General features: G+C 49.0%; 1 protein-coding gene across 1 annotated transcript; it reads left to right on the top strand.

The window, feature by feature from the left end:
* The first annotated feature begins 1110 nt into the window (after positions 1-1110).
* On the top strand, positions 1111-3772 carry LOC100834283 (isoflavone 2'-hydroxylase). The gene is made up of 2 exons (XM_003562248.4): positions 1111-2169; positions 2934-3772. Exons 1-2 carry the CDS (start codon positions 1126-1128, stop codon positions 3552-3554), a joined length of 1665 nt encoding a protein of 554 aa, XP_003562296.2. The 5' UTR covers positions 1111-1125; the 3' UTR covers positions 3555-3772.
* Positions 3773-19500: the final 15728 nt, after the last annotated feature.

Below are 19500 nucleotides of genomic sequence, written 5' to 3' on the forward strand. Positions count from 1 at the left end.
TATTACATGTATCTAGACACTTCTAGGAATAGATACATCCATTTTTGGTCAAAATTGAGACAAGAATTATGGAACGGAGGGAGTACTTTGATGATACACACTTCTCCATTGATACTCTTCTTTGATTGATTGAAAAGAATATACTACTAAGCAATATATATTCTATCGAAAAATAGTTTATACTCCTAGAGGAAATAAGGGAAATGTATACTGGTTTAGAAAAAAAAGAACTATACATAGCTAATGAAAAGGCATTTCGGAATACATACTCCATGGTATAATACTCTTTTGGTTCCCAAAATAGTATTAAATCTAAATTTCAAAATGTGGTATATAACTATATATACTTGTTTTTTGACAGCAAACTATGTACTCCCTCCGTTCCTTAAAAGATGTCATATTAGTTTTCATTAAGAAAATGTTTTGATCACAAATTACTATGTCAAGATGTGATTTATATGACATAAAATTAGTATCGCTAGATTCATTATCAAAAGTACTTCATGATATTTGTGGTTTCATGTCATGTAAACCACATTTTCACACAGTAATTTGTGATCAAAACACTGTCTTAATAAAAGCTAATATGACATTTTTAAAAGAACGGAGGGAGTATATTTCTTAATGTACTGTACTTCATTATATCTACATGTCAACTTTTAGCTTTGAGTCAGGCTGTGTGTTCTGACAAATGATCACAAAATTATAATGATATGATAGTATACGTAAAAAGACGCAATCCGGTGGCATGTTTCCACAAAGGCCGCCAACTTTCTTTATCGAACGGAAAGGTCACAGGTTGCTAATCATATACTCCTCCGTCTCAAAACAAATGACGTGGATTTGTATAAAAATCTATACAAATTTCAGGACACAGGGAGTATAAGATACAACACAATCTGAAGGAAGTGATCGATGCCGATCTGGATCCAGCCCCTGCACGCGGAACCGGACAAACCACGCTTCCAAGAACCAATCAGACAACACTAAACTCCGAAGGAAACCACGTGGATCGATCGTCTATCCATGTCCATGAAGTCATGAGCCGACGGGCGTCATCCATGGCGTATGTGCCGCAAGCCAAGCCTTGTGGTAGGTAGCGAACCGCTCGATATAAAGGTCCCCATGCAGAGGGATGGTGCCACGCCACAAAGATCAAGTCCAAGCTGCGACCTGATTAAGACACATCAGTACATCAGTAGTAGTAGCAGCAGCAGCAGCAGCTTTGTTTCCCAGTTAAGCATGGATAAGGCCTACATCGCCGTCCTCTCCTTGGCCTTCCTCTTCCTGGTCCACTACCTCCTTGGCAAGATCAATGGCAACAAGCAGAAAACTAGCAAGCTGCAGCTGCCGCCGAGCCCCCCTGCGATCCCGTTCCTGGGCCACCTCCACCTGGTGGAGACCCCGTTCCACCTAGCTCTCCGCCGCCTGGCCGCGCGCCACGGGCCGGTCTTCTACCTGCGCCTGGGCTCGCGCCGGGCCGTGGTGGTCTCCTCCGCGGCATGCGCCAGGGAGTGCTTCACGGAGCACGACGTGACATTCGCCAACCGCCCGCAGTTCCCCTCGCAGCAGCTGGTCTCCTTCGACGGCGCCGGCCTGGCCCAGTCCAGCTACGGCCCACACTGGCGCAACCTCCGCCGCGTGGCCGCCGTGCAGCTGCTCTCGGCCCACCGCGTGGCCTGCATGTCCGGCGTCATCTCCGCCGAGGTCCGCGCCATGGCCCGCAGGCTCTTCCGCGCCTCTGCCTCGGCCCCCGCAAGGGTCCAGCTGAAGCGGAGGCTGTTCGAGCTCTCCCTCAGCGTGCTCATGGAGACCATCGCGCGGACCAAGGGGACCCGGCCCGAGGCGGACGCCGACGTGGACATGTCCGTGGAGGCCCAGGAGTTCAAGAAGCTGGTGGACGAGATCGTGCCGCACCTCGGCACCGCCAACCTCTGGGATTACCTGCCTCTGCTGCGCTGGTTCGACGTCATGGGCGTCAGGAACAAGATCCTTAAGCTCGTCAGGAGGAGGGATGTGTTCCTGGGGCGGCTCATCGACGCCGAGCGCCGGAGGCTGGATGAAGGTGGTGACGGTGACGACAAGAAGAGCATGATCTCCGTTATGCTCACTCTGCAGAAGACAGAGCCGGAGCTCTACACCGATACCATGATCAAGTCTCTATGTGCGGTGAGTGCCCTCTAATGCCTCAATCTAAGCTAAGTTAATTACTGGAGTAGAAATTATTTCGTCAGTCGTTGCTCGTCATTGGTATGTAGCCGAGAGAAGCAGCCCGGCGGCGGCTCATTATTTTGTCCGTAGTTGATTGTCAGTGTTATGGTATCTCTCCGTATCTAGTTGATTCTGATCGATCTCGGTAGTCAACTTCTTATGTCCACTATTAGTCGATTGATAGCGAAGGCTTGTTCATGTCAGTGTTATTTTGTCAGTAGTTGATTGTGTTTAGTTAACAGATTTTCCTACACGATTGAGTCATGCAATTACATCATCAGTAGACCTGCAATTACTCGTTGAAGTCAGAAGGCACCGATATCAAATCACCAGACTCCCGCTCCGTTGCTCTACCTATTTTTTTTTTATCATATCATCAATCTTGAGAGATAAATATCATTGGGAAATAGAGGCCACTCCACGTAAGCAGAGGATTGGACTGCTGGAAGACTTTATCACGGTGCACATGGGTCGGGTTCACTGGTCACTGTACGGTACATAAATCCATGCAGAACCCAACATATAATATGTCATGTCAGACGTCAGCACGTACAAGACTATCGTGAACATCTTTGAACTGTTGTTACCCTACTGTATGCACGTGATAAAACATCAACGTTTGTAATTTTGCTCCCGACTCGAATAAAATAAAACTCGAGGACACAATCAAACAAGGAGTACGACACGAGATCCCACTAACACACTCCATAATTTTCGTGCAGAACTTATTCGGGGCCGGAACGGAGACCACTTCAACGACGACGGAATGGGCGATGTCGCTGCTGCTGAACCACCCCGAGGTCCTCAAAAAGGCGCAGGCCGAGATGGACTCGTGCGTCGGGACGTCCCGCCTGGTGTCCTTCGACGACGTGCCCCGCCTCGCCTACCTCCAGTGCGTCCTCAGCGAGACGCTCCGGCTCTACCCGGCGGCGCCGCTGCTGCTCCCGCACCACTCGTCCGCGGACACGAAAGTGGGCGGCTACGACGTCCCCGCGGACACGATGCTCATCGTGAACGCGTACGCCATCCACAGGGAGCCGGCGGGGGCGTGGGGCGAGCGTCCGGAGGAGTTCAGGCCCGAGAGGTTCGAGGACGGCAAAGCCGAGGGGGCTTTTATGATTCCATTCGGGATGGGCAGGCGCAGGTGTCCCGGGGAGACGCTGGCGCTGCGGACGGTCGGGATGGTTCTCGCGACGCTGGTTCAGTGCTTTGATTGGGAACGGGTGGACGGTTTGGAGGTGGACATGGCGGAGGGAGGCGGGCTTACCATGCCAAAGGTCGTGCCGTTGGAGGCCGTGTGCACGCCGCGTGGAACCATGCTTCGTGTGCTTCGAGAGCTCTGATCAACTTCTTGGCATCGGTCGTGCGTTGTTGTATCCAGTGGTAGTATTTCTTCTCAAAAGAACAATAGGGAGGATCGAGGGTCCAGTTATGCATGCGTGTCACGGTATAATTAAATAACGGCTTGTTATTTTAATCTTCGGCTTGTAGAGGTGATGGGAATCGAACATCCACTTCCTAAGCACTCTGAGGTCAATATTACTCGTCAGAAAGTTTACAATTCCCGATTGCACGGTCAAGCATCTACATTGACTAGAGCCGACCAAATGAACTAAAGTTTTAAAATGACACGACTTTTTGAAAAACTAGTTCATTTGTTTGAACTAAAAAGGGTCAAAGGGTACTCTGAGAATCACCATGTTGCACCTCTAACATTGGCTAACGCTAACTCATCTTGCTACACTAGTTACGAAAGGTCTCATTGCTGAGAAAGTGTGGTGGCTATTTGAATCATGAAACTGTTGGAGAACAAGTTCTCACATTTAACATCTTGGTTGGGTCCATATTATTCAAAAAGGCCTAGACTGCAGATGGAATAAGAGTCATTTATGTGTAATAAAACTAATCAAAAGCCTAAACCATCAAAATAAATTGCAATCTTGTAATTTTTTCCACGACACAAAATTCACCGGGCAATAGTCAGTCAATGATCACAGGCTTGACCTTGTCTACATCTGCAATTCTTGTATTTATACGTCCTTCAGTTCACTAATGACCGGGAACAACAAGGTAAAGGGTGCCGATTTCAGGGATTAGGACTGGAGGTTCGATTTCGACCGGCTCTACAAGCTCAAGGTTTAAAACAAACTTTACTCCTCTCTGAATAAACTGCTCGGATGTTTCTTAATTTGTGAATTATGGTTGAAATTTTAATTGTAAACGGAAAATAATTAGGGCATTTTGTTGAAATTTTAATCTTGCAAACAAAACTTTGCATCATCTTCATACAAAGCCTTGTTTTGGGCATACAGAAGCTTAAATAGTTCTTATCAGCCATTTGCTTGGTTGACCATCTCATTGAACACTTTGCGCATCTGATCCAATCAAGGTTCGACTCAATATATATTTTTGGCGTCAGCTTCCATGGGTATTTGTTTTTTGTTGAGCGATCCCAACACCATCTCCATACAGATCGCGTCCTGGATCTGTAGGAGTAGCTCTAAGATTGATGGCTTCTGCGTTCCGTGTGTCATCTGGTTTCACACACCAATTTGCCAAGCATATTGACTGAGGGTTGTACCCATATCTTCTAATGATCCATCGATAACGGTGTCGATGTTTCCACTATCGATGTGTGATCTAGCCTGTATCCTTCAAGTTCAAGAGAAAGTGATTCATTTTTGTGGATCTACATAAGAAACTGTCAGGGGTATAGCAATTGAGATGAAGCATTTGTGATGTTGTTAAAACTAAGTGACATGAGTATTAATGGTGAAAAATTAGGAGGTGGGGGGGGGGGGGGGGGGGGCGGGCAATGTCCCCCATAGCCTCCATGTTTCCATGTTAGATCTATCCCTGTCAACTGTTCCGCGAGATCTACTAGTTGCCAATTGACACATGAGTTCCATCAACATAGTCTTTGATAGTCCAAAATCTGCAATCTGTGCTCTCATGTTGTTGTCAAGCAGGATGTTACTGGTCCTGATCTCTATGAATGATGACCGGGATACATATTATATCAAGATACCTTATTCTTGAAAATTCAAACATCCTTTGAAAACAAGAGTTAAGAACCTTTTGATTGCATAATCTATCATGTAGAACAATTGGGCGAAAAATGAGAGCTTTGGCAACATCTTCTGCTATGTGGAGACGCTGGATCCTAGTAATTTTTACATCAACAAATCTTCCTACGAGCATTAGCTGAGTTTAACATATACACTTGCAATGTTATTATGGTTAAAAGAGTACATTCATCTAATAGTTAATGTTGATCCTCACGTGTTGGAGATAGGCTCTAGAGGCAATTATGTGATGATGTTGTTTCCTATGTACTTTATTTATGAGTTAATATTATTATCCTTGAACATCATCACTGATATGTGATTTGTTTGTGAGACTATGTATTTTATGATGTTGTTCTAATAATGGTGCCTAGTCATTGAGGACACATAACCTAGACAAGCAACGTGACTCAATATGATGTCTATGTTTCAAGTCATAGGGCAAGGTGTTGCCGACTAATAGCATGGACTCGACAATGAGATTGCCGAGTCGGTTAGACCCGCACTGAGACACAACGAGATGATTGTCATTTGTTAGTCTCAGGTATGATGTATGTGCCAGTCCTAGACCTGAGGTCATCTCATGAGCTTTGGATGTGAATCAGCCTACTTAGGGGTTGCCAAACGCTACTCTGTAACTGGATAGTTATAAAGGTAACTTTCGGGTTTGATTAGAAACATGATGCAAGCATGGTTGATCAAGATGGGATTTGCCCATCCTATGTGGAGAGATATCTGTAGGCTCTGTCGAGTGATCAGATTTGGAAAGCATGGGCATATGACTTGGGCTAAGCGTTAACCCGTTCGGGCATCTGTACGTATCACAAGATCGAGAAGAGAGTCGAGCTCTCCACAAGGATGAACAACACTCACCTTGAGCTCGACACACATATAGTGAGGCAAAAGGAATGTTGCATATGCACGTGCTGCTAGGCGCCGCTACCGACTATCGACTTGAGTCAGAACCTGTGCACGAACTCGTAGTGGTGTCCGTCTAACCGCGAACCTCTAGGGTCACATATATGCTTAAGGGGAAGGGACCGAATTGGATCGGATCCAACACATATCGGGCTTAGACTTGTAACGGGCCTCAAGTGTTAAACCCACCCGGGACATCTATATAAGTGGAGGAGGCCAACCCCGTTAGGGTTACACCACCAAAGACACGAGTTAGACTCGGCCTTCATACACCTCCACACCCAAGCCTTGCGATCGGATCTAGCAGTCCGCCACACGGAGTCCCTCCCTGTACGTGTGGATACCTCGAAGGCACTGCACCTGTGGCGCTTGGACAAACCATTCGTGGGATCGGCGACGAGGAGTACTCTGATCGACTACTCGGCATCGACGCGCTACATCAACTCTACTTCCGCTTCGGGTCTGCCGTCTAATCTCGTGATCCATTATATACATCATTGATCTGGGCGGAAGCGGTAGAATTTTTTTTATTTTCTACGAGTGTAGCGTACCGCGTTCCCAACATCACGTTCATTCTCATAGAAATGAGCATACAAATAATTAACACAATAACAACTCGACCTTACTTCCCATGTAACTATTGACCTATACTTACTAAGGATACACTAATTCTCTGTGATTCTAAATATTCTAAAACTCAAGTATACAAATGATTTTTTTTCTTGGAGTGTGAATTAATGTGTCAAATTTTTTTCACAAAGGCTAATGTGTCACATGGAGTAGAATTTGTGTTCTAATTGAATTTAGTTTGATTGAGATCGACCGATGCGTAGTGTGGACTTAAACAATATAGTTGAAAATGGTCGATTTGTTTGAATGTATGCTGTTATAAGCATACAAGACAATTCAACAATTCAATTTTCTAAACAAGCAAAGGACAATTTTTTTTGAGGAAAAGCAAAGGACAAATATGAAGCTCATGAGATAAGAGGCAAGACATGCCTTGTCTAGATCCACATAAGCAATTGTCAGGGACGGAGCTATTTGAAATTAGAATCATCACGATGGCGTAGCCTTTGCTTTGCCTTTCCTTCTTCCATGCTTTTTCTTGATGAAGTGAAACCGGTTATCAATATGCTTGCTTCTATCATGATGTACATTCTTGCAAAAGAAAAATGGACTTGTTATCAATCTTGCAAACGATCTTCTCTGGTTCACGGCTCGTCAAATCAATAAGGAGACGCTCCAGCCAAATGGCTTGACATGTTGCGGCTGCTGTTGCTGTACACTTTGCTTCACACGACGAAAGTTCTACGACCTTTTGCTTTTGAGACAACCAACTGACAATATTTTGACAAAAGAAAAACGTCACCCTGGGCGCGCTCTTTCTATCATCAACATCTCTTGCCATATCACTATCGTTGAAGTCTTCTCTGCTTTTGAGACAACCAACTGACAATATTTTGACAAAAGAAAAACGTCACCCTGGGCGCGCTCTTTCTATCATCAACATCTCTTGCCATATCACTATCGTTGAAGTCTTCCATGTGCATCGAACTAAGCTCTTTCTTCTTCTCATAGTAGCAGCCGTAGTCCTTTGAACCTTGTACATATCGTAATACAAGCTTGTAGACGCAAATTGGGTGGACCCTCTCATGGCCATTATCCCACGAGCTCCTCCGGCCACTTCGCCATGTCCGTCACGGTTTCTTATGTGCTCTTAGATTGACGAAGTTAGAAGTAATGTCTTTTCAACAGTATCATTTAGTGATATTAGATTTAAACCCCAGCTCGATTATGACTTATGTGATTTTAGTAAACTGTTTTTTCGAGTGGGTAAAAACTTCCATCGAATCAAATAATTACATCGTATATGTAGCAGCAACGGAAGAATAACATTTGATGGATCATCTAAACAGACTTGTTTCAGTAAATCAGCTTCTTGGGCAAGACCGCAAGAAGACCAGCCACATTGTTGGCTTCACTTGGGCAGTGTCCTTGAATTTTGCTTAACTACATCAATCAAGACTTGACGAATTTTAATTGTCCGCACTGTAATTAAGGCAGTTAAGATGAGAAATTTTAATTGTATCACATGTAATTATGGTAATCTATCGTGGTGGTGTCACGGCAAATGCCATAGGATGGCTTAACTTGGGCCGATGGACGAAGGAGGAACCGGAGGAGGGAGGACGTGAAGGGAAACACGCACAAATCACACAAGCACACACGGATCTACTCAGGTTCGGAGCCCTCTTGCTGAGGTAAGATTCCTACTCCTGCTTTGTTGTATTAACCGAGATAGACAAACTCAACGATGGCGCTCCTTGAGATGTATTCTTGACGAAGAAGAAGAAAAATGGGAAACCCTAGTTGTCTAAGTGCACCGCCCTCCTTTCCTACAGAGGGGTAAGGTTCTATTTATAAGCCGCCCATGTCACACTGACATGCGGGCCAAGTCTAACGCCATCTTCCTTGGACCCTGCCGGGCACGCGGCTTGGTTCCCTCCCGGTAGCACCGCGGGGGACAAGACAACTTTACTTTTTCCTGTCACCCTGCAGAAATTACCTCTATCCTCTGCCGGCTTCCGTCAGAGATTCTCTTTCGGTGCTTCCTCTCTGCAGTCGTCTGACGCCGGTACGCAAGCGCTGACTGCTTTTCCGAGATGATGATGGCTCTGCTTTACTTTGCACCACGTGGTCAGGATAAGACCGTTGAGAGATCTCGGCTATCGCCGAGATCAAGGTGCTCGTCCTTATCCTGCAAACTCATAAGACAAAATAGTCATGCCGGCATACGCCAGGGATGCCGGCTTAGTGTTACTTCTGATTTTACGATGCCGACATATATAACTATGTCGGCTTTGCCTCCGTCATCTCGGCTAGAGTTGTGTCGCCATGACCCTACCCGGGGTCACCCCCCCGACACTAGTCCCCGAAACTGTTGCGGTCCGGCAGAGAAGAATGTCGGGCCACGACAGTTTTCCGTAGACAGACCACCAAAGCCTACTTGGGCTTAGCCGAGAAGGATGCCGAGACAACCCTAGGTTCTCCTAGCCGAGATCAATTCATTCCGACATTCCGGGTCGGCGTGCTTATCCAGTCCTTAGCCAAGATTTTTCCTTCTCCATGACTGATAGTTGAAAACTTACTTTTGCCGATATGGATGCCGGCTGTGACTTGGACAAAACACTTCTTTAAACTAACGGGAAGATAAGGCTTGAGTTACTGCCATTGTGCTTTCCGAGGTGAGCGCGTCGTCCCATCGGATAGTAAAACCAAGAGAGCCATTAAAGGGAGGATTTCGGTTCCCATGCAGACACTTATCCTTCCGGATCTTGCGGGATTCTCGGCGGCACGCCACGCAGTAACCGAGCGTGTGCTTTGATGGGAATAACTGCCCCAAATCATGCGCAATCTTCCCGTCAGCCACTGAGGTGGTGGGCACGGGGAACCCGCACCACATTACTCCGCCTCGGGTATAAGTAACAGGGGAGGGCGAGGGCAGAAAACCCTTCGCACTCCTCGCACCCTTCGTTCTCCTCTGTTCTCCAGCTCCTCGCGCACTCCGCCGCCCCTGCTAGCTCCGAGCTCGACCGCCGCCGCGGTTTCTCGCCTCCCAGCTCGCCGCCGCTGGTTTGCTCGCACCCATCTGGGTCTCCATCGCATTCACATGCTAGCTCAGGCCTCGCGTAAGCATCTCCTCACAGAAACTCCAAACCCTAGATCTACTCTTCTCCCATGGCATTGTCTTCCCGCAACCCCGCCGTCGACCCTGCTGCCCAGCTGGCTAAGGAGAGGACCGGCTCCGAGCGAGCTGGCTGGGAAGGCTCGGACGTGACTCCGGCGGACATCCAGTGGCTCCGCCGCTCCCGACGGATCCCGGAGGACGTTGAGTGCCGGATTCCCGGCGACGAGCTCGTGCCAACTCAGGAGGCTGGTGAGCGTGTCGTTTTCCTTTCGCACTTTGAACGCGGTTATGCCCTTCCTGCTAGCGATTTTCTTAGGAATTTCCTAGATTTCTTCGGCCTCTAGCCGCACCACCTTCCGACAAATGCCATTCTTACTCTCTCGGCATTCGTCACTTGTTCCGAAGGCTATCTCGGCCTTTGGCCCTCTATTGACCTGTGGTCTCGGTACTTCATGTTCCGGCCACAGGTTCTTCCCAATAAGGACAATCCCGGCGCCGCGAAGCCGATGACCCAATGCGGCGCCGCCACTGTCGTTCCTTGCCGGGGTTCCATCTTCCCCTGGATTCAGGGTCTTGAGTCATGTAAAAAATGGCTCAAGACCTTTTTCTATGTAAAAAACTCTTCCGAAGCCGACAAGATCAATCTGCCGGGATTCGAAGTCGGCCCCCCGAAGGAGAAGAGAAACTGCATATGACCCGAAGGAGACCCTCCCAGAAGTCAACGAGATCCACGCGCCATCCTCGAGCTCAAGGACAACGGGATGATGGCTAACGACTTGTTGGCCACTATTGTGTATCGGCGGCTGTGTCCGCTTTAGTGCCGGGTAGACAAAATGTGTTTCTATGGCTGCCAATTTGACCCGGACAGGGTGTCGACCTTCAAGCTCTCCCACGCTGAAGTCCGGCGCCGGGTCAAGGCGATCGCCAAGACGAACATGTCCGAGAAATGGACATGGGGTATGCCGGGATCGCCGCGCTCCTCCGGTAAGTTCCAATTTTTACTTGTCTCTTGTTCATATTCGACATATGGTTATGTCGGCTCCTATCTGACGAATATCTTTCTCGACTCAATTTTGATTTCTTTGTGCAGAGGTTCTCTCTTCAGCGAAACAAAGACGGGAGTTCTCCGGACAAACGCTTCGCGGCCCTGCGCAGGTCCATTGACGACGAGGACCCGGACTCAGAGGACTTCATGCCAGCCCTCGCTGTACAGAATGTAAGGATCTCTGACATCTTCTTGTAATTCTTTCAATATCCATTAGCAAAGTATTCATTTTTCCTCTATCCAGGAACTAGCCGAGTCGGGTGAGCCTGCTGCTTAGGCATCGGACACAACCGCCGCTGCGGCGCCGGTCCGAGAGAAGCGCGCGGTCTCAAAGCGCGCCGCCGACAAAGATCTTCCGCAGAACGTGAAGCGGAAGAAGACTGCGGCTCGTGGACCCAAGCCCCTGATCATCGGGTAAGGCCAATATTGCCTCAATCGCTGATGTCGGTTTTCTTCTTTGTTATTATGCAAGCGACTAAGTCTTATTTCTGCAGGGAGGCTCTGACGGCCACGCAATCTCGGACGTGCATTGTGTCCGAGATCCCGGCGGCTCCCTCTTCCCGTGTCGAGGCTTCAAACCCGGCCACGGGTGAGACTGAGAACACCGCGGATCCGACATCCCTCGCCCGGGATGTCGGCCCGAGCACCGACGCCACGGTCATCGGCAGAACCAAGACTCCTGCGGCCGGGGCCTCAGCAACCAAGGCTACTCCTTCCTTGGCAGCAGTCGAGACATTGACGGAGCCGCAGGCTTCGGTGCTGCCGCAACAGGTGGCGACAGGTCCCCAGGAACCCCAAGGACCGCAGCCGACCCCGACGCGGCCCCCTTCTCCATCGCAGCCGAAAATCGATCAACCTGCTGCCGCGCGGGCCAAGAAGGCTAAAGGCCCCGCTGCCGCAGCAGGATTGGCGGCTCCGAGTTCAACTAGCCCGCAGCCATCTGGCAGGCATCAAGGCATTCCCTCCGGACGACTAGCGGGCACAGCTAGGGGTCGTTGGGCCAGTTCGTAACGGACTGGAATAGCGCTGACCGTTACGAAGTGACCCCCAGCACCCTCCAGGCGGCTCGGCAAAGTCCGCTGGTGGGACCTCCACCCGTGGCGACTCCAGAATCGGTGGCCACCCGGATGTACCAAGCGAGGGTGGCCTTGTTTGAGGCCAGCCGATCTGCCGAGGTACGAAGAAATCCTTAAAATATTTTTCTTTCAATTCCAGTATAGTACCCATACTCCTATTCCCCGAGGTTTAGGGCGAGTACGAATTAGTTGGCCTGAAGCTTATCCCCTTAAAATTTCAAACACTGGGCAACACTTAGAAATGTCAAACACTTATTCTCCGAGATTCAGACCGGGTTTAGGATAGTCGGCCTGAAGCTTTAGAAGCTTCAAACACTTACTCCCTGAGATTCAGGCCGGGTTTAGAATAGTCGGCCTCAAGCTTTAGAAGTTTTAACCACTTATTCCCCGAGATTCAGGCCGGGTTTAGAATAGTCGGCCTGAAGCTTGTAATTGCGGACTTCTTTATTGTACCAAAATTACTAGCGAATTGTTGCTTTGCAGTCCTGCATGAACAAATGCACCGCTACCTTCAAGACTTTGCTTGCAAAGTACAAGAAGATGGAGGCGGAGCACGAGGCTCTGAAGGCTGACCGTAAGAACCAAAGTAAGTATATTTTCATGGAATAAGATCTTTGTTCGAGTATCAATGTTCTGCAAAGACTAACACTTGTTTTTGTTCACAGCCGGGGACACCTCTCAAGTGGCGGAGCTGCTGAAGAGCGTTGCCGAGGTTCAAGGTAACACTTCATCCCTATTCCAGGTTCCACCCATATTGGATGTCAGCCTCTGTAATCTATGTCTGTTAAACAGATGAGAAGACTCGGTTGGCCAAGCAGCATCAGGAAGAAATAACCCGACTGCAGGCGCAGATAGCGGCGCAGGCCAAGGCTCACCAAATCGAGGTGGGTCAACTCATCTCGGCCCTCTCTTCCCAGGCCGATGAGAAGATCCGCTTGGAAAGTGACGTGAAAAAGTGCAAGGGTCTAGTTGCCCAACTCGAGACCCGCGCCACTGCGGCCGAGCTGGAGGATGCCGAGAAGACCCAGCTGTTCAAGGTCGTCCGGCACGAGCTCATAAAAATTGACAACATGCTGACAAGTAAGTCGCCTTGGCATAAACTTCCTCATGTGATTATTTGTCTGAGTAATAGCGATAGGATGCCGAGACTCACTACCACTTGTCTGTTTTTGCTAGAATTCTTCCCCCAATCCCTCGAGACTGCCCAAGAGGCCGTGAGGGCAGCTCGGCGGAAGAGGGATCCGGCAACGGCAGCAGGGGTGCCGTACGAGTATGACTTGGTGGACTACCTGGTGAGCATTGCGAGCCGGGTCAAGCCACTCAAGTCTTCGGTGTCAACATGCTGAATGCCGGCATCCGGACCATCTACGCGTTGTGGCCGGGAGAAGAGGCTCCGACGGACATCCCGGAGTTTGCGAAGCGTCTGCTGGAGGTCTCGGCTAAGTGATTGGCAAAAGTCGGCCGCACGCATCGGCGCCGACGAGGCGTTGTCGTTCGTACTGTCTTTGTACGACAGCATCAACCTTGACGTGCTGCAATCGATGCGCGCCGACTCCCCCTACCTCACAGATCCCGAGCTGGTTGCCAAGCGCAAGGAGCAGGCTTACTCCTTCATCCAGTATGCCGACGTGCATACGTTTGTGGAGGGCCCGACATCTGACGCCGAAGCCGAGATGTCGGATGGAGGCGAAGAAACAGCGGACGAGGAAGGTGTTGTGGAGTCAGCCTCCACCGCGACGGATGCGCCGAGTTCCGGCACCAACAACGCTGCCGTCTCTTCTTAGCATAGTCAGAAAAAAAACTCTAGAAATATTAGATCCCCGGAATGCCGGGTACAAATGTAATCAAAAAGATATACTTCTATTTATACGACATCTTGCTCTTAATTCAATTAAGTCTTTTGCTTATCGAATTCCCGACCGAGTCCTCGAGTTCCTTTTTTTTTCTTAGTGAAATTTTATGACTTCGGTTCTTTTGTCTGCCTTGCCGGCGTTCGACGTATGAATCACAAAGTGATAAAACCACTCTTTCGAGAGAAAAAAAGTGACTCGACAAATTCGCTCGGCAATAACCAAGTTAAAAAAGAAACGCCGAGTTAAAATAATGTGCATCACGGATCGCTTCATTGCTTGTTTCCGTAGTCGCTTTTCATGTGTTCGGTTATTTTATACCCGTCTCTGGCTTGCCATGAAGTCGGGTTGCGGACTGCAGTGAAGTCATAGAGGGGATTTTCAACACCGACACACTACTAGACCGACATAAGATTACGCAACTAAGCCACGCCGACACACGAAAGATAATCACAAAACAGCACTTAAATGATATGGAAGTCCCCGAGTTTCTTTTAAGAACTCGGCGGACAATTTCATTCTCTTAAAACATTCAACATAAGGAAAAAATGATACAAATACTCAGCTCTCAAGTATAGAACGGACGAAGCAAAGCTACGTTCCATGGCCTCTTGGTCTACTCGCCTGACCGGTCCATCCTGTTCGCCTTGGGATCTTGTGCATCTATAAGATAGTAGGAATCATTGTGGAGCGCTTTGCTCACAATGAAGGGTCCTTCCCATGAAGGTGATAGTTTGTGCATGCCAGCTGTGCGCTGCACAAGTCGGAGGACAAGATCTCCTTCCCGGAATACTCGCGGGTTGACCTTTCGGCTGTGATAACGCCTTAGGTGCTGTTGGTAGATGGCTGACCGAGATAGAGCCAATTCCCATGCTTCTTCGAGCAGGTCGACATCATTTCTCGGGCCTCTTTTACCTCGGCTTCCGTATACATGGTTACTCGTGGAGAGTCATGTTCAATGTCGGCTCGTAGGACAGCTTCCGCCCCGTATACGAGGAAGAATGGCGTGTAGCTTGTAGAGCGATTGGGAGTCGTCTTGACACTCCATAGTACGGCCGGAAGTTCGTCTAGCCAGCATCCCGGAGTACGTTCCAATGGCTCAATTAGTCGAGGTTTTATGCCGGCCAAAACCATGTCGTTTTCTCTTTCAACTTGTCCATTGGATTGAGGGTGTGCTACGGATGCGACATCCAACCGGATTTTCTTCTCCGCACAGAATCGCGCAAAAGGTCCCTCTGCGAAGTTCGTTCCATTATCCGTGGTGATACTGTGCGGATACCCATATCTCAAGATGACATCCTTCAAAAATGACACAGTGGTTTTGCCGTCACACTTTTTAATCGGCTTCACCTCAATCCATTTGGTGAACTTGTCGACCATAACTAGGATATGCGTCATGCCTCCTCGCGCCCGTTGGAATGGTCCCACCATATCCAAACACCAAACAGCAAACGGCCAAGTGATTGGAATGGTCTTGAGCTCGGACGCCGGCATATGAATCTTGCTGGCAGCCGTTACACTTCCTGACTATGTCCTCTGCTTCCTGCAACGCACTCGGCCAGTAAAAACTATGCCGGAAAGCTTTGCCCACTAGCGTTGTTGAAGATGCCTGATGGCCACACTCTCCCTGATGAATATCCTGGAGTATTTCTTCCCTTCTTCCGGCTTGACGCATCGTTGTAGGACGTTAGTGACGCTCCTCTTGTAAAGCTCGCCATTGATGATGGTGTACGCCTTCGCTCTTTTCTGAATTTGTCTTGCCGACACTTCCTCTTCCGAGAGATTTCATCTTTGAGGTAAGACATTATCGGTTGCGCCCGAGCCGGCACAGGACGAGTAGTGAAGATCGGCTCATCCGGCACATCTATATCCATTGGCTCAATCGCCATTGCTTCTGCCGGATTAAGGCACTTAGTTCCCGGGTTACTGGAACCGTTGCCGCTGTCGATGTCCATGGGGGTGACATCGGCTTCTGAGCTCGCCGGGATAAATATGGACTCCGATTCCGGTGATGGCTTGACGGATGGTTTGCGTAAATGCTCTAACGCCACACCAGCCGGAATAGCCTGTCGTGTTGAGCCAAGTTTCGACAATGTGTCGGCTACCTCATTTTCCGCCCGTGGTATATGATGAAACTCGCACCCTTCGAAATGGCCACTGATCTTCTGAACATGGAAACGATATAGCACCATATTGGCATCCAATGCATCCCAATTGCCAGAGGCTTGCTGGACGACCAGATCAGAATCACCAAAATATTGAATTCGGCGGACTCCAATTTCTTTTGCCATTTCAGTCCGTGCACAAGTGCCTCATACTCGGCAACATTGTTGGATGCTGCGAAGTGAATTTGCAATACGTACTTAAGTTGGTCGCCCTTTGGCTAGGTCAGAACTATGCCGGCACTAAGCCCACTTTTCATCTTAGAGCCATCAAAATGCATTTTCCAGTAGTTAGTTTCCGGAGGCGGTGGTTCATACTCCATCTCGGCCCAATCCACCAAGAAATCCGCCAAAGCCTAAGATTTTATGGCATCTCGTGTGTCGTACTGCAGCGTGTAGGGCGCCAACTCGACAGCCCATTTTGCAACTCGGCCGCTCGCGTCTTTGTTACTCATGATTTTTGAGACGGGTGCCTCGCATATAACTCAGATCTGATGTGCCTCAAAGTAATGCTTTAGTTTCTTTGCCGCCATATATACGCCATACGCCATTTTCTGGTAATGGGAATAATTCTGCTTGGACGTCGATAACACCTCGCTCAGGTAATATACCGGCCTCTACACCGATTTGCCGTTTTCATCCCTTTCCATTACGATCACAGCACTAACGACTCGGTTCGTTGCTGCTATGTATAACAACATAGGCCCCTTCTCCATTGGCGAGGCTAATATTGGTGCCGTAGCAATCATCTTCTTCAACTCTTGAAAAGCTAGGTCTGCCAGTGGCGTCCACACAAATTTGTCGGTTTTCTTCATCAGCTGGTATAAGGGCATAACCTTTTCGCCTAGCCGACTAATGAAACGACTCAGCGATGCTAGGCATCTAGTGAATTTCTGCACATCTTTGAGGCACTTCAGCAATTTCATTCTTTCTATAGCGGCAATTTTCACATGGTTCGTTTCTATACACCGGCTTGATACCAGGAACCCAAGCAATTTTCCTGCTGGCACACCAAATGTGCATTTGGCTGGGTTCAATTTCATTCGGAATCTCCTCAGATTTGCGAATGTTTCCCGGATATCATCTAGGAGCGTGGCGCGTTTTTTGGTTTTTATGACGACATCATCGATATATATACCTGCACATTTTTGCCTAGGTCATCATGCAAGCACCTCTGCATGCACCTTTGATAAGTGGCCCCTGCATTTCTCAAACCGAACGGCATAGTGCGATAGCAATAAGCCCCGAACGGGGTGATAAATGATGTCTTTATTTGATAATTAGGGTTCAGGGGTATCTGGTGAAAACCAGAGTACACATCTACAAAAGATAGCAGCTCACACTCGGCAGTGGAGTCGATCACTTGATCGATCCGAGGTAATGGAAATGGATCTTTGGGACATGCCTTGTTTAGGCTGGTGTAGTCGATACACATGCGTCATTCCTTGGCAGCAGTTGGGTCGTCTTTCTTCTTCTCGACTATGACCGGGTTTGCCAGCCAGTCGGGATACAACACTTCCATGATAAAGCCGGCAGCTAGGAGCCGGGATACTTCTTCCGATATGACTTTCCTTCTGTCGTCGGCGAAGCGTCGAAGGGGCTGCTTCACCGGTCTTGCGTCTGGTCTGACATGTAATGAGTGCTCAGCCAACTCCCTCGGCACACCTGGAAGGTCTTGAGTTGACCATGCGAAGATATCCCGATTCTCACGGAGGAAGCTGCTGAGCTCGCCTTCCTATTTCTCTCCCAAGCCGGCACCAATGATGACGGTGCGGTCCGGAAACTCACTGTCAACCTCTACCTTCTTTGTCTCCTTGGCTGCCTGAAAGGCCACACTTCCATGGGGATTTGTCATAGCCGGCAGGCCAATTTGTGCCGCCTGAGCCATCGCAACAGCTTCTTGTAACTTCTTCTTCTCGCCTGCAATGACCAGTGACTCGGCCAAAGCAGACCCGGCCGCTGCACATTCCATTGAGCGTTTGTAGTTGCCAGTGATAGTTATGGTACCATTTGGTCCCGGCGTCTTCATCTTCAGATAACCAATGTGAGTAGTAGCCATGAACTTGGCGAGTGCCGGTCTGCCAAGCAGCGCATGATACGGACTGCTAAGGTCCACCACCTCGAACAGTAGATTTTCGTTCCGAGAGTTCTCCCTGGTGTCGAATAAGACGACCACTCGGATCTTGCCTACCGGGGCACAAGACAGTCCCGGCACAATACCGTGAAAAGTAGTCCGGCTGGGCTCAAGCATGTATCAGTAATGCCGAGGTTAAGCATCGTGTCTCGGTACAGGATATTAATGCTGCTCCCATTATCGATGAGAACCCGAGTGAACTTGTCGTTAATGTCGGGCCCGATGAGTGTCGGGTCGACTTCCAAGACATATCCGCCAGGGTCGGGCATAACCTTGGGATGGTCTGCCCGGTTCCAATTGATCTCCTACTCCGACCAATACATGAACTTTGGAACAGCCGGTATAACAGCATTGACCTCCATCTCTCGCCTGCGCTGACTTTGCTTGTCAGTTGGCTCGGTGATGAAGATCATGTAGCTCTGGTGATGCTCTTTGTACTCATTTCTTCCGGCAAATCCCGGATTTCTTGTTCTTCCACCTGGTTGACTGCATTGTTTGCCTGAGGGGGTCCCTGGATCTGTGCGTTAGCACCTGTAAGCGCTGGAGGAGGGGGTAACCGACTCGCTTCGCCCTTCTCGGCCCGCTGCATCCAGCTGCATTGCCGCATTGTGTGGTTCGCCGGCTTGTTGGGGTTAGTTGTGTGAAAACGACAAGGCTGATCCAACATCACCTCAAATGTATACTTTGGCTTATCCTGCCAAGGCTTATTTTATTCTTCCTTCTTGACCCATTGCTGATTTCCTGTTTTCTGACGCTGGATGGAGCCGGCATCAGGTTGATCCTGAATTGCGGCGACATGGGCTGGCCCATACCGGTAATCCGGCCTATCATCTCTTCTCTTGTTGCGATGATCTTGATGATCATTTCTCCGGAATGCCCCGGCAGAATTGTATGTCAGTTGCTCCCTTTGTGGTTCTGCCGGCATCAGCGAGGGCTGAGTCGGATCGCCAAGCGCATACATGTCAGCGATTCTAATCATCTCAGATGGAGTGGCCGGCAACTCTCTTTGCAGCTTTTGCCACAGCATGCTGCCGTGTCGGCATCCTTGGGCAAACCACGCTATGCCTTGCGATTCCACTATCCCTTCGCACGAATTGCGGAGATTGTTCCACCTTGTCAGGTAATCCCGGTCAGTCTCGTTGTCTCTTTGCTTGCACATGGACAACTGTTGAGGACAATTTGGCCTCTTGTAAGTGCTAGTGAAATTGCTCAAAAGCTTTCTCAAAGTCTATCCAGCAAGTTGTTCAGCCATATCCTTGCTGGCCCTACCAGCATCTGGGGTACATATCGTACTACCCATCTGCGGTTACCGCCTGCCAAGCTCACCGCCGTGACATAGTCTTCCAGC

This window comes from Brachypodium distachyon, chromosome 1, assembly GCF_000005505.3.
Source record: "Brachypodium distachyon strain Bd21 chromosome 1, Brachypodium_distachyon_v3.0, whole genome shotgun sequence".
NCBI classification, from domain to species: Eukaryota; Viridiplantae; Streptophyta; class Magnoliopsida; order Poales; family Poaceae; genus Brachypodium; species Brachypodium distachyon.